The 15434-nt window shown below is 42.4% G+C and overlaps 1 protein-coding gene across 2 annotated transcripts in view; it reads left to right on the forward strand.

Moving 5' to 3' along the window:
• The window catches only part of RFX4 (regulatory factor X4), a 151561-nt gene that overhangs the window by 121503 nt on the left and 14624 nt on the right, over positions 1-15434 (forward strand). For both annotated transcript variants that reach the window (XM_040990981.1, XM_040990988.1), the window contains 2 exons: positions 4456-4575; positions 4901-5062. In XM_040990981.1, the coding sequence (XP_040846915.1) occupies positions 4456-4575; positions 4901-5062 (282 nt within the window). The remainder of the gene's footprint in view (positions 1-4455; positions 4576-4900; positions 5063-15434) is intronic.

Raw genomic sequence — 15434 nt, forward strand, 5'->3', positions numbered from 1 at the left:
TTTTTGTCATCCATTCTTAGACACAACGCACCTTCCCTTCATACTCTACTGACCAAAGCAGTCACAGCATGGTCACCCCATTTTCAATGAAAGGAGCATCAAAGAATCTGGAAACCCTATTGTCAGATGAGGGAAATGTCAAAATAGTTAAACGATTTCTTGATTACAATTTAAAAACTAAGTTTTTAAAAAAGAAAAAATATATATACACCTGACCTTGCACTGGCAGTACACACAAGAGTCAAATCTGAGATCTCCCCAAGTGAAGTTTCTTGGGGACTCCCCAGTGAGACTATTGTACTCAGACTCTGGCCACAGGGAAAATCACGGGATGTGTGGTCTGACCTTGGAGTACATGTATCAGGACTGGGCCTTCTTAGTTGCTAATGCCTGTGCAGTAGACAGCATGTCCAGATAGATACAGGGGACATGGTGGCCAGCTCATCTACGCCAGTAGGAGATGTCAACTGCCATGTAATGGAAAGCAAAACAGGTTGGACAATTCTCCAGGCCAAACTTTGCAGCATGTTCCTAGGTCTGTGGATTCATTAAGGTAGATTTTCTCAACTAATAGACTTTGGGAAGATTCTCTCAATCCTGGAGCATTGAAACCAATAACTTCTCAGAACTATCAAAACCACTCATGTAACACCCTCGGAATATTCTTCCCCTTATCGGTGTTTCTAAGGTGTCATCAAAGGACTGTCCCCATCCCCAGGTGTCGGTGTAGTTTGATAGTAAGGAGTGAGTCCAACTAGATTTCAGAATTTAATTTTCAAAATATTGGAATTCTCAGAATTAACCTGGAATGTAAATAAATGTGCATGGGTATGTATACTTGTGTGTCTGCTTCATTCATTCAAAATAGCAATGAAAGCTAAGAAAGGACCCAGACACACTTCCAACAAGTCATCTTAAGTTCCTCAAAGAGAAATCTTACAAATATCCTTGAAATATTTTCATGTTGTGGAAGATTCAGTATCAAAAAGGGTAATCCCTTTCAAATGGATGTAAGATTCAATGAAATTCCAGTCCAAATCTCAATGTTTTTTCTTTAATTTATTAACAACCAAATCTTAAAATCTGTGTGGAGAAGCAAAGGCCCAGAATAATATACTTTGAAAGTAAAGCATGATAAGACACGGGGATTTATTCATATACTAAAACTCAGGCTGATTATACAGTAAGGATGTTGACCTGGCACGGTAGCCTCGGGGCTAAAGTTATAGACTTGCATGTGTTGGCATCCCATATGGGCACTGGTTCTAATCCCGGTGGCCCCACTTCCCATCCAGCTCCCTGCTTGTGGCCTGGGAAAACAGTCAAGGAAGGCTCAAAGCCTTGGGATCCTACACCCACATGGGAGATCTGGAAGAGGCTCCTGGCTTTGGATTGGCTCAGCTCCATTTGTTGTGGCCACTTGGCAATGAATCAGGGAACAGAAGATCTTCCTCTCTCTCTGTTTCTCCTTGTCTCTGTATATCTGACTTTCCAATAGAAACAAGTACTTTTTTTAAAAAAAATGTAAAGATGTGCTGTTTCTGTGTTGGACAATTACAGATAGAGAACAAAAATTCTCATGGCAAGCTAAAATGATCTTGTCTTCCCTTTATCAGATTCTCATACTTGAATGTTGTTGATTTATGTTACAGAGTATTAGAATCAATGGAGAAAGGTTTTGATATAGATATTTTAAAGTAAGTAAAATAAAATGTAACATCTTCCCTAATACTTCTCCAAGGCCAGTTCTTTGTTTCCTTGTTAACAACACAGGAGGGTTGTATAGCTGCTTTCCAAGGTGCTGACTGTACTACCATCTGAATCCATTATACATTTCAAAGTTTTTCATTCTAATTCTTTAGTTCATGGTATATTTCTTTCATCTGTTATTGACTTGCATCAGTTATCTCAGTGGATATTTTCTTTAATGTGTTTATTTCTTTTTTAAGTATTTCATGCTGTTTTTTTACTTTCTTGACTAGCTCTATGAACAAATTAGTCATTTTATAGAATCTTGTACATTAGTAGCAAACAGGAACTTAAAGATAATACAAAAATAGCTACCATTTATTAAGCATTCAATGTAGATTTCTCATGATAGTATATTCTGCATAATTTTTCTAAATATTTGTTTGGTTTTTATTGGAAAGGCACATATGCAGAGAGGAGGAGAGACAGAGAGGAAAATATTCCATCCGATGGTTCACTCCCCAAGTGGCCACAATGGCTGGAGCTGAGCCAATCCAAAGCCAGGAGCCAAGAACTTCTTCTGGGTCTCCCACACAGGTGTAGGGTCCCAAGACTTTGGGCTGTCCTTGATTACTTTCCCAGGCCACAAGCAGAGAGCTGGATGGGAAGTGGGGTCACCGGGATTAGAACCAGTGCCCTTATGGGATCCCAGTGTGTTCATCATGAGGACTTCAGCCACTACGCTATCATGCTGGCCCCCTCTGCATAATTTTTGAAATCTAACTTCAGAAGCAGGAACTTGAGTTCAAATCCTGATTCTGCTACCATGTGACACTGGACATTTAATTGACCCTTCTAAGTTTCAATCTCTTCCTCAGAGTATCACCTATCTTCTATGATGTGATAAATATTCAATGTGATAATATATCTTGGGACCAGCACTGTGGTATGATGGACTAAGCCACTTGATGAGATTGGCATTCCATATCAGAGTGCTAAGTCCTGGTTGCTTCCCTTCCAACCATGGGAAACGACAAAAGGTGAGCCAAGACTTGGGACCGTGTCACCCATGTGGTGGGAGACCTGGATGAAGTTCCAGGTTTCTTGCTTCAGCCTGGTCTGTCCTTGGCTGTTGTGGCCATTTGGGGAGTGAACCAGTGAATTAAAGATGGATACTTATCTCATTGCCTTTAAAATAAATCTTAACAAAAAACCTACAATCCTTAAAACAGCAGCTCCCACACAGAAAGGGCTCAATAAAAGTCTATTGTTCCTTTTCACATTTACAGGGGCTAGGATGGTGGAAGTAATTCATCTACTACCTCAGTTACTAAGCGATACAGCTAGGATCTCAATATAGGCAGGTTGATCTCAACGTGTTGCAGTTCCCCATAAAGCCCTGGTTAGCATTTACAGGGCCCACGTGGGCTGGTGGATGTGAAGTTTAGTTGGGAGAATGCACCTCACAATGACTCAGCAGAGCCTGAACCTAAATGGACGTGAGAGGCAGACACAGAAGTCGAGACAGAAGGAGAATGAGGAGGGAACTGTAGGACAGTGGATCTTGGCTTTGAAATCTATGAGCACAAGGAGGAGAGCCTGTGGTAGGCTCCGTAGAGAAGGGCAAGAGAAGGAAATGATGTTTTATTTATTAATTGTGTCATCTTTCACAAGTACTTGACCTGCAAAACAGGATTAAAGTATCTTCCTTACAGGGAGACTGTAGAGATTAAATTAGAGAATATGAGACTGCTACATAAGAAAATGGTTGCCTATATTCTTTTCTATGAAATAATCTCTAAATTTGAAAATGGAGAGTACTATTAAAAACAAAACAAAATAGCTGAAGTTCTGTTTTGTTGGTAAGATCCATGCTTGTCCCAGAATCATTTAAGGGCATATTTTACTTATGAAAATTTAAAATTTGGGGCCCGGCGCGGTGGCGCAAGTGGTTAAAGGTCCTCGCCTTGCACGCCCGGGATCCTATATGGGCGCCGGTTCTAATCCCGGCAGCCCTGCTTCCCTTCCAGCTCCCTGCCTGTGGCCTGGGAAAGCAGTCGAGGACAGCCCAAAGCTTTGGGACCCTGCACCCGCGTGGGAGACCCGGAAGAGGCTCCTGGCTTCGGATCGGCATAGTATCGGCCCGTTGCGCTCACTTGGGGAGTGAATCATCGGACGGAAGATCTTCCTCTCTGTCTCTCCTCTCTGTATATCCGCCTTTCCAATGAAAAAATAATAAAAATAAATCTTTTAAAAAAATTAAAAAAAATAAAAAAAAAAAAGAAAATTTAAAATTTGATTTCTCCCAAGACCATGTCAGGTACACTGACAGAGATGGTGAACTAGAACAAAAAGTCTCTGCCATGGTCATACTTAAAGTCCAGTTGGAAAAATAAGATACGCTTGTCAAAAAGATGAAATGAAAGACTCTGTGTCAACACATATCGAGCAGGGTAAAAGGTACTCAGAAAGAGGCTGGCGGGGGTTGTCAGAGCCCCAAAGCATTTTGACAGGTGGCTTGGTAATGGGCCATCTTTGATAGTGCCATATTAACAGGGCTGTGAAAAGATCTGGTTGTCATAAGGCATTAATGGCACTTCCCTTATGCCCAGCACTAGGCTGGGCTGAAAATACTACAAAGAGAAACCACCTGTGACCATGAGGTATTCCAACATGAATGGAGAAATGAGATTCCCAAAGATGGCTGCAGCACAGTGGGGGGGGCGGTGATGTGACATATCTTGCTGTCTGATCTATCCTCACCAGGGTCTTTCCACCTAATTCACCTGATGTTTGATGACTACGTCCTCTACCTGTTGGAATCTCTGCACTGTCAGGAGCGGGCCAATGAGCTCATGCGAGCTATGAAGGGTGAAGGAAGCACGGGTAAGCCACCATTTGCTGGGACTTGCACCACCTAGTGACTTGATTTTTCTGCTTGCTTTTGTGCTTTGTATTTCTTTTACCTCTGTGCTCCTCCCCCCTAAAAAAATTCAGTTACAGGGAGCTGGTCAACCAGTGATGTCTTTTCAGAGGGGACATCTATGAATAATCGGGACTTCTTTGGATGCCATAATGATGATGGAAACCCATCAAAAGAGTTTTAAGCACAAGACTGATATGGCATAAATCAGTACTGCTATTGCCAGTTCTTTAAAAATCGTTTGCCTTAACACCTGGCATTCAGGACTCACCTTGTCTCTATCCATAGCAGAGGCGCAAGAAGAAATCATCTTGACAGAGGCTGTGCCACCCACACCTTCACCAGTGCCATCGTTTTCACCAGCAAAATCTGCCACGTCTGTGGAGGTGCCACCTCCTTCCTCCCCTGTCAGCAATCCGTCCCCTGAGTACACTGGTCTCAGCACTACAGGTAATAAAAAGTCCCTTAAAAAGCTTTGCATGAGGAGCTGATGTATAGATTTAAAGCAAGGGATTTCGGGAAAACTTCTTCTCTTTCTCCAAAAGACAATCCCAAAGCCAGGGCAACTTGCTGGATTGGCCACATAGAAACAAGAATACTAGAAATCTAGAAGGACAGGGAATGTGGAGTTAGTACTAGATGTGCGATTTTAGTTTGGGAAGATGATTGTGATGTTATACAACAAGGTAAATGTAATGCTATCAGCTGTACATTTTGAAATGGTTAAATGTTGTCACATACATGTTATCACCATAAAAATCACCAGAGACTCTCTAGCAGCCCAGTTCCAGAAAAGAAACACCATACAGTTATGAGGAGAGGTTAGGGGCCAGTACTGTGGCATAATAGATTAAGCTTCTTTCTGTGGCACTGGCATCCCATCCCACCAGTTTGTATCCCAGCATTCCACTTCCGATCCAGCTCCCTGTTTATGGTCTGGGAAAGCAGCAGAAGATGGCTCAAGTCCTTGGGCCTCTGTGACCATGTGGAACTCCTGAAGAAGCTCCTGGCTTTGGACTGATTCAAATCCGGCTGTTGCAGGCATTTGGAGAGTGAACCAGTAGATGGAAGGGTTTGTGCTCTCTTTCTCTCTCTCTCTCTCTGTAATTCTGCCTTTCAAATAAAAATAAGTAAATCTTTAAGAGGGAGAGTTTATATTCAACACAATGAAATCATAGACAACCTGAACAGAGCTGTTAGCATGAATACTAAGAAAAGCTCATACTCATGATTTTGCATTGCTTTTGAAGTAAATTGTTCTATATTTTAAAAGTTTATTTTCATATGTTTGAAAGGCAGCAAACAGAGATGGAATCACACACACACACACACACACACACACACACACAAACACACACACACAGAGCAAGGGAAAGAGAGAGCTCTTCGAAGTTTTGGTTGACTCTCCAAATGCCTGGAATAGCCAAGTCTGGGCAAAGAAGAGGCAAGGAAGCTGAAACTCCACCTGAGTTTTCCACATGGGTGAAAGGGGCTCAAGTACTGGGGTCACCTCTCGCACCCTTCTCACGTGCATTAGCAAGGAGCCAGATCAGAAGAGCTGAGCCTTAATGGTGCTCCCATATAACATGTTGGCATCACAGGCCATAGGTTAACCCACTGCACCAATATGCTAACCTCTAAAATAAAGTAATTTAAAAGGAAATACATAATTATTGAAATAAAATTTTCACTAGAGAGGTTAAATGGAAAATCAGTTGCAACTAAGAGAGAATTAGTAAACCAAAAAGCCTGAGTTGAGGAATTATGTGATAATGTGACACAGAGATAAAGAAATGTGACATATAAAAGTAATGCTAAGGGGTGGGTGGGAATGGCTCAATTGGCTATTCCTCTGTCTACAAGCACCAGCATCTCAAACGGGCATCAGTTCGTGTCCCGGCTACTCCACTTCCCATCCAGCTCCCTGCTTGTGACCTGGGAAAGCAGTAGAGGATGACCCAAATCTTTGGGACCCTGCAGCCACATAGGAAACCTGGAAGAAGCTCCTTGGCTTCTGGCTTTGGATCGGCTCATCTCTGGCCATTTTGGGAGTGTGCTAGCCAATGAAAGATCTTCCTGTCTCTCCTTCTCTCTATAAATCTGCCTTTCCAATAAAATAATTTTTAAAAACTGCTAAGATAAAAGCTGACAGAGATTCCAATATTAAATTAACAAATGTTCCAGATAAAGCACAGAAATAATGATTGACAGTCTTAGAGAATGTACAGAAGCTTGTTGAGGTTTAAGTTCCCATTGAATACCATGCTGTATAAGCAGAAAAGAATAATCACCTCTTAAGTCCTTTGAATAAAATCAAAGAGAGAAGAAATCTTAGCATCTCCCAGAAGAACACTGCCAATCTGCCATACAGAGAGAATCAGACTCCCCAATAACAGTAATAAACATATACACAGACACACACACACATACATATACATATATATATACTTATATATACACATAGGAAGTCCATGTGCCAAAGCCTATACTGAATTCTAGAGGAAATGAACAGATGAAAATGCCCAGGTCATAGTGTTGAGCCAACATGGGGATAGAAGTAGAAAGACAATGGGTAGGAAGATGGAAGGTGGCCTGTGCGGTAAGCAGGTGTCAGCTAACCCAACAGAAGGAGAGATTGTATGCAGCTAGAGGGATTGGGAAGGCCTTCACAGACCAGGCTGTGCAGAGTGCTGTGTACAGTAAAGCCACGATAATCAGTTCATTAACTTTCCCTCCAAACCTGCACTGTTATTCTCCCATAACCCAAAAGTTTTTCCTCTCTTCAGACTCATACCAGTCCAAGAGGGCATAAGTACATACTCAACACCCTCTTTTGTACTCTTTCAGAGCAGAAACTCACCAACAAACTTAGTGTCCCTTCATCAGAGACTGCTAAAAAGACTGAATTCTCCCAAGAACTGAAAAGCTGGGTGTCACTGGTGAAGAGCAGCGGGTCTAACTTTGATTTCACCAAAGTCTTCTTTTAAAAAAAATTATTTATTCTTATTACAAAGTCAGATACACAGAGAGGAGTAGAGACAGAGAGGAAGATCTTCCATCTGATGATTCACTCCCCAAGTGAGCGCAAGGGCCGATGCTATGCCGGTCTGAAGCCAGGAGCCTCTTCCGGGTCTCCCACGTGGGTGCAGGGTCCCAAAGCATTGGACCGTCCTCGACTGCTTTCCCGGGCCACAAGCAGGGAGCTGGATGGGAAGTGGAGCTGCCGGGATTAGAACCCGCACCCATATGGGATCCAGGCTCGTTCAAGGCAAGGACTTTAGCTGCTAGCCCACGCCGCCGGGCCCCAACAAAGTCTTCTTTGGTGGAAACACTGCCTTGTTTCACAGATGTTCCTGAACTCATAATTTGTTTCCTACTTTGAGAAGAAGAATGTGGTCGGACTCTCACCTCCTACTAGTGGGTTGTTGTGCCACGTGGCTCCTGCCACGTGGAAAGGATCAGGAACTGTAGAGACAAGAGCTATTTTGATCACAGAAAATGAAAAAGGAAAGAAAATCAAAGTTTGCAGCTTTTCAGTCCAATTTGCCCAAATTGGAATTATTAGTTAACCAGCCCTCTGAGTATCTTGCCTTCCCCAGGAAAAGAGAAGGTTTTAGGGGCAGCCAGGTGCCATGGGCCCAAATAATCCTGCCTCCATAAGCTTGCCACCACCAGAGAGAGACCTGTGTGTATGTCTGTGATAACATTCTGACTTCTGGAACAGACAAGGTGATAATGCAAAGCCAGCAAGTGGAGTGAGGCATCACTCACACTGTAGCAACAAGACTGGCCCGGAGACTAACAGGAAACAAGGGGAACAGGGAGACAGTGAAGGGAAGATTCCTAGGAACACCTCGTCATTCTTAGCCAGCCCGTGAGTCAGCCCAGCTTTGTATCAACTGGAAGGCCTCCAGTTATGGCGGGTGTGATGGTTAAGGCCACAGGAATATCATAAATGTGTTCAGAGATTTCTGTGCAAAGTGTTCAAGAGTCATAAAAGTAGCTTCTTAAAAATACAAATGTGAAACAGGTTCTCTTCAGATGATCGCAAGCTTTGAAGATTTTGGCACATTCCAGCTTTGTTCTCAGATATCTCCAGGGGGCATTAAAAATGTCATCCCATATAAAACTATGTATAACATTTTTCTCAAGTACCACTTTTGAAATACTCCATTGCCAAATGCGACTGGATCTTGGCATGCAATGTGACTCACAGTCTTGGAGGAAACAAATGTTATTTCCTAACACTATGTGTGGTTTCACAGAAGTATTATAAAGCACATATGATTTATGCATGATATGTATGGAAACATTAGGAAATCTATAGTAGGTTCCTTAAATCTGGGGATTTATGCATGCTTTCTTTAAACATTCTTTCAAATGGAGAAAAAGTATGTAAATCTTGTGTATTTGCCATGTGTCTTTTTTCCTAAAAGTTATTGATTTGAAAGAGTTCCAGAGAGAGGGAAATATATAGAGAGAAGGGCACAGATAACTTTTATTTAAATTTTTTCTTTTATATCCCATCAAATTTCCAAATGAGTTTACAATAAAAACAGGAAAACTGGGACTAGCATTGTGACATAATGACTAAACTGCCATCTATAGCACCAGCATGCCATACATGTGCTGGTTTGAGTCCTGGCTGCTTCACTTTCTTTTTTTTTTTTTAAGATTTATTTTATTTATTTTTTTTTATTGGAAAGGCGGATATACAGAGAGGAGAGACAGAGAGGAAGATCTTCCATCTGATGATTCACTCCCCAAGTGAGCGCAATGGCCGATGCTATGCCGGTCTGAAGCCAGAAGCCTCTTCCAGGTCTCCCACATGGGTGCAGGGTTCCAAAGCTTTGGGTCATCCTCGACTGCTTTCCCGGGCCACAAGCAGGGAGCTGGAAGGGAAGCGGGGCTGCCGGGATTAGAACTGTTGCCCATATGGGATCCTGGGGTGTGCAAGGTGAGGACCTTAACCACTGCTCCACCACGCCGGGCCCGTTGCTTCACTTTCAATCTAGCTCCCAGAAAATATGCCTTAGAAAGCAGCGGAAGATGGCCCAAGTCCTTAGGCCCCTGCATCCACATGGGAGACCCAGAGGAAGCTTCTGGCTCCTGGCTTTGACCTAGCCAGCCCTGGCCATTATGGCCATCTAGGGATTGGAGGATTGAGACAGCAGATGAAAGATCACTCCGTCTCACTCTCCATCTCTCTCTGTAACTCTGCCTTCCCAACAAATAGTCAATCTTTAAGAAAAAAAAAACTGTAAAAAAAAATACCTAGGAAGCAACAAATTAAAGGTAAGAGAAAATTAAACAAAGTAAAACTTTAAAAGTATACTAAAATCTTAAATGAAATCTTACTAGTTGGGTTCCTAGCATAGTCTGAATAACATTGACCAGATGATGGATTGTCAGGGTGGACCTGTTGAGAGTCAAGGACAATCAGGTACCCGAAACTTTTCCACAAATCAATGTCTCACTCTGAATGGAAACTTCCCTTTTTTCAGCTAAAAAAAAAAAAAAGAGAACAGTATCACATCTGCTTGATGAGCACAGAGCAAAAATTAATTCATTGCACATAACCTTTTGGCATCCTTTGATGCAAGGACAAGGGAATAGGAGGTAGTACAGATAATGAGTTATGACTCACCAGGAAAACAGCCATTCTGTTTATTCAGATCTGTGTCTAGTTCGATGTCCATACTTACTAGTATTTATAAATATGTTTCCTTAAGCCTGTAGTTATTGTTTTTAAAGGACAGGAAGGAAGCAAGGGAAAGAAAAGGAATATTGCGTACACCTAAAATTTAACCTGATGTATGGCCCATGCTGATTAGTTTTATTAGTCTATGGAATGTCATAAGAGACTAGTTAAAAGGATTCCATTTCACCAGATTTCCACAAGGCAAAACCAAACCCATTTTTCTATTCTTCTTGCTTCCTATCAGTGTTAATGGGCTTGCTACCTCCCTCATGGTCTGGCAAAGTTCAGAAACTTTGACTTTAAGGGACTAAGACTAGGACAGATGTCCATTTACCATGACACTGGGCTGCAGTTCTTTACAGTCTTTCCAAGCAAGATGTTAAGCTCCTGTTCTGTCAGAGCTGGCCACCCGAAAGGAAAGGTCGACTGGTTCTAAAGCCTCATTTATGATGTCATTTTCATTATTCCTTCCTTCAGCAATGACAATAAAAGTTAACTATTAAGCTCATGTTTTCAACTTCCCACCATGGGTGCCCTGCAACACAAAACCAGCAAATTAAATTACTGCGCTAGTAGGGATGCCTAATGAAATACAGGCGAAGTCCTCATAAATGACTTTTACTGGAGAACAGCTGGCCTGCCCAGCTGCTGCGTTCGCTACATCAGTTGGGGATGTCACAAAGATAACTGACCCCTCAGTCTCTGCACTTCAACAAAAGCTCAGTTATTCCAAGGGCAGCTAAGCTGTGTGGGATGTGGTAGATACCAGTGCTGCCACAGAGCCCAAGATGACTCATTTACAGACCCTGGGGGGTGTCACCACCCTGGGGCTCCTCCTCTTCCTCCCATTCTTGCTGCTTCCTTTTCTTTTAAAGGAATTGAGTTAGGAAAAAAAAATCAACCAGAATTGAAAATAAATGGTTTGAGCCATACTTTGACTTCACACCACAGAGTTTTATCTCAATGCCAGACCTCAGATTTTTTCATTCAACAAGTGTGTATTTCACATAAAATTGGTACTATGGAAAAAAGGGGGTTTAGTGATTGGCCTAGTGGCTAAGCTGCTCACTTCCCGTCTTAGTGTGTCTAGTGTGAGTTCTCCTGCTGCTGCTTTTTTTTTTTTTTAAGATTTATTTACTTATTTGAAAGTCAGACAGAGAGGAGAGATAGCAACCTTCCACCTGCTGGCTCACTCCCCAAATGGCTCCAAAGCCTAAGGGTAAGCCAAGCTGAAGCCAAGGGTCTGGAGCTTCTTCTGGGTCTCCCACATGGGAGGTCAAAGCTCCTGGACCATCTTTCACTGCTTTTCCCAGGCCACTTAACAGAGAGCTGGATTGATACCCTTTGAGCATGCTGGCATCATGGGCAGCAGCTTAACTCACTAAGCCATGACACTGGCCCCTGATTCTAGCTTCTTGCTAATGTACATCCTAGGCAGATGTAGCAGGTGGATGGTTTAAGTAGTTGGGTCCCTGCCACCCATGTGGTAGACCTGCACTGTGGTCCCAGTTCCTAGTTTCAGCCCCACTGGGCCACTGTGGGCATTTGCAAAGTGACCCAGCAAATGGGAGTTCTCTTTATCTAGCCATCCCTCTGCCTCTCAAATTATTTAAAAATATTTTTTTTAGGGGAACCAACTTGTGGAATAGAAGATAAAGCCACCACCTGCAAGACCAGCACCCCAAACATATGCTGGCTTGAGTCCTGAGTGCTCTCCTTCCCATCCAGCTCCTGGCGAATAGCACAGGAAAAGAAGCAGAAGATGACCCAAGTGCTTGGGAGGGAGCCTGCACCCATGTGGGAGACCTGGAAGAGGGTCCTGGTTCCTGGCTTTGGCCTGGCCTAGCCCCAGCTACTGTGGCCATTTGGGGAGTGAGTCAGCAGATGGAACATCTCCTTCTCTCCCTCCCTCTCTGTAACTGTAACTTTAAAATAATGAATTCTTTAAAAACGATATTTAAGATTTTAATTGGAGAGGTATTTAAAACAATTATTCATTTCTTTGAGCGAGTCACACAGAGAGAAGGAGAGGCAGAGAGAAAATATCAATCTACTGGTTCACTCCCCCGATGGCGAAATGACCAGCCCTGAACCGGGAGTTTCATTTGGGTCTGCAAGTGAACACAGAGTCCCAAGCATTTGGGTTGTCATCTGCTTTTCCCAAACCATTAGTAGGGAGCTGGATTGGAAGTAGAGCAGCTGGGACACTAACCAGCCTACATATGGGATGCTGGCAATGATGTTACAATCTCTAGGGAGATTAAGAATCAGTACAGAAGTAAATCAAGAGGCAAATATATCATTTCAAGTGTACATACTGTGCTATGAATGTAAATGATATTATGCTCTGAAAAAGAACAGGGATTCGCTATAGTGGGTGCCTCCCTGAGGAGGTAACAAAGCTGTGAACCCTGAAGGATCATGAGGAACCAGTCATGGGAAAAAGATCCGAGGCAGTGGAGAACAGCAGGTGCGCAAGCCCGGAGGCAGAGGAAAGCTTGGCATAATGAGGACTGAGTGGTGTAAACACCTACCAGAGTCACCAGCAGGAGAGGAAGCTTCAGCGGCAGAAGAGGCTGGACCACCAGTTCACATATCTCTGTGGAAACTGATGTGTTTGCTGGCCCTGGCCAGTTCTGTCCATCACTGTGCTGGGAATTGCAGATGAGGTTTCAAACTTCAGTGGTATTTTCCATAGGTACTGTTAAGGAATGATGATGCGCCAGTGGACTAGGACATAGATGTGGCTACAGGAAGAAATCGATGATCTTCCCTGTCTCAAGTCTTGATGGCTATGGCAACATTTGTTTAGTGTCATGGAAATCAAGCAGTTGTTCAAATAGAATTTTCTGTGATGACAGGATTAAAAAATTTTCAGCCACTCAAAACAGTAGACACTGGCCACATGATCACATTATAGCTGCTGATCAAATTAAATGTGCCTAATGCAAGCAAGGAACTAACTTTCTGTGTGTATTTGGTTCTAATTTAAATCTTACATAGCCACACGTGGCTGATAGCTGCTCCACAGGACCAGGCTGCACAGCACTAGGACCTTGGCACATTTAAAAGGACTATTTGTTAGGAAGGGGCAAACCAAAGAACTCGGCTGGCTGAAACCTTCAGCAATATCTTCAATGGTTCAGAAGACACTAGTGGGAAAAAGGTTCAAGTGGTGTCATTCAAGATCTGAAGGAAAGGGTGTATATAACCAGGAAGCAGGCTATGTAACAGAATCGCACATCCTAACTTCTGGCTTTTAATTGGCCGTGACATGCAGGAGACCCAGGATATGGGACAAGAAGTAGTGTGCCCTAAAGCTTTGCTGCCTAAACTATAGTTCACAGGCCAACACGATTATCATTTGGAAACTTATTAGAGGGCCTGGCATGATAGCCTAGTGGCTAAATCCTCACTTTCACGCACTGGGATCCCATAGGAGTGCCGGTTCATATCCTGGCTGCTCCACTTCCTATCCAGCTCCCTACTTATGATCTGGGAAAGCAGCAGAGGATGAGCCAAAGCCTTGGACCCTGTACCCTTGTGGGAGACCTGGAAGAAGCTCCTGACTCATGGCTTTGGACCAGCTCAGCTCTGACCATTATGGCCACTTGGGGAAACTCTGGAAAATCTTTCCAGTAAAAATTAACAAAAAAAATTTGAAAAAAAACAAAGCTTGTTAGAAATGTCACACTCCTAACCTTCTGAATCAGAATCTACTTTAAATATATATATTAGTATATATATATTAAAATTAATATATACTATCATATACTATATAATACTATATAGTATACTATATACTCTATTAATATATACTACATTAATATTAATATATTAATATATACTTAATATATATTAAACTATAAATATAACTTTAAATATATACTTTAAATTATATACAATATACAACTAACATAAAAATATATTAACTACATAGCTATATATAAATTATATAATATAGAAAGTATATATCAAATATATAGTTTGTTATATATATTTTTTATTTGAAAGAGTAACAGAATGAGACAGAGCTAGAGAGATCGTCTGTTTGCTGGTTTAAGCCCCCAATAGCCAGGTCTAGACAGGCTGAAGTCAGGAGTCGGAACTCCAAGTCTTCCAATTTAGGTGGCCAGAACCAAAGCCCTTGAGCCATCATGCTGTGTCTTAGGGCGCATATTAACAGGAAGCTGGGTCAGAAGCAATAGAGCTGGGACTCAAACATTCTGATATGGTATTCAAGCATCCCAAGTGTGGACTTAACCACTGTGACAAATGTGTGCCTCTCTGAATATTTTTAGTAAGATTCCCAGGAATGAAATGCACATGGCATTATGGGAAGCAATAGTTTGAAAAGTCTCCGGAGTTGGGCAGGATCTATGCTTAAATTTCAACTTGGGTCTCAATTTTCTTGTCTGTAAAAGAAAGCTATACTACCCACCTCAAACAGTTGTTGTGAAGACTGAATGAGTTGATGTAGGAAAAGAAATTAGCATGAGATCTGGTTTACATTGGATAGCCATTACGTATTCAGCATATCACCACGAATTATTATCGTGCAAGCACCCATCTTATCCTGTTCAAAACCCCTTCCAAAACAAATCAAAATGAAAAGCTCAAGGAAGAATATTTTGTGTGGGATGGGAAGGGAAAAATGCAACCCTCCCCCCAGCAGTTTGAATAGCAGGTCACCAACCCTGTCCTTTTTGGGATCTCCATAGCAGTCTCAAAACCAGAGGTTTCCAGCACTATTTTCAAGTTCTATAAAAACCTGGAGGTGAGAACGAGAGGAGAGGGACTGAGAATGAGAAAAATGTAGGCATTCATTAGGAACACAGGGAAGATGTGTTATTGTTTTGCCAATCACTAAAAAGCATCAGGACAGGCATTCCAAAAAATTCAACGCTATCTGGAAGCCACACAGGTTTTGTTGGTGTTGTTGTTTGTTTGCTATTAGTTCCCTTAGAAAAGGAGGGACAGTGGCAGCAGTTCTCACTGGAGGTCCCACCGGGAGGAAAAGAAATGCCAAGGATGGTTCTTTGCTGCACCCCAGGCAAGCAGGGTTTCTCACCCAGGCCGCTAGGTGTTAATCTGCTTAAGCCTGCCTGAGTGGCTGCCTTA

The sequence above is a fragment of the Ochotona curzoniae genome, unplaced genomic scaffold, assembly GCF_017591425.1.
Source record: "Ochotona curzoniae isolate NIBS_2020 unplaced genomic scaffold, NIBS_Ocur_1.0 contig_1014, whole genome shotgun sequence".
NCBI classification, from domain to species: Eukaryota; Metazoa; Chordata; class Mammalia; order Lagomorpha; family Ochotonidae; genus Ochotona; species Ochotona curzoniae.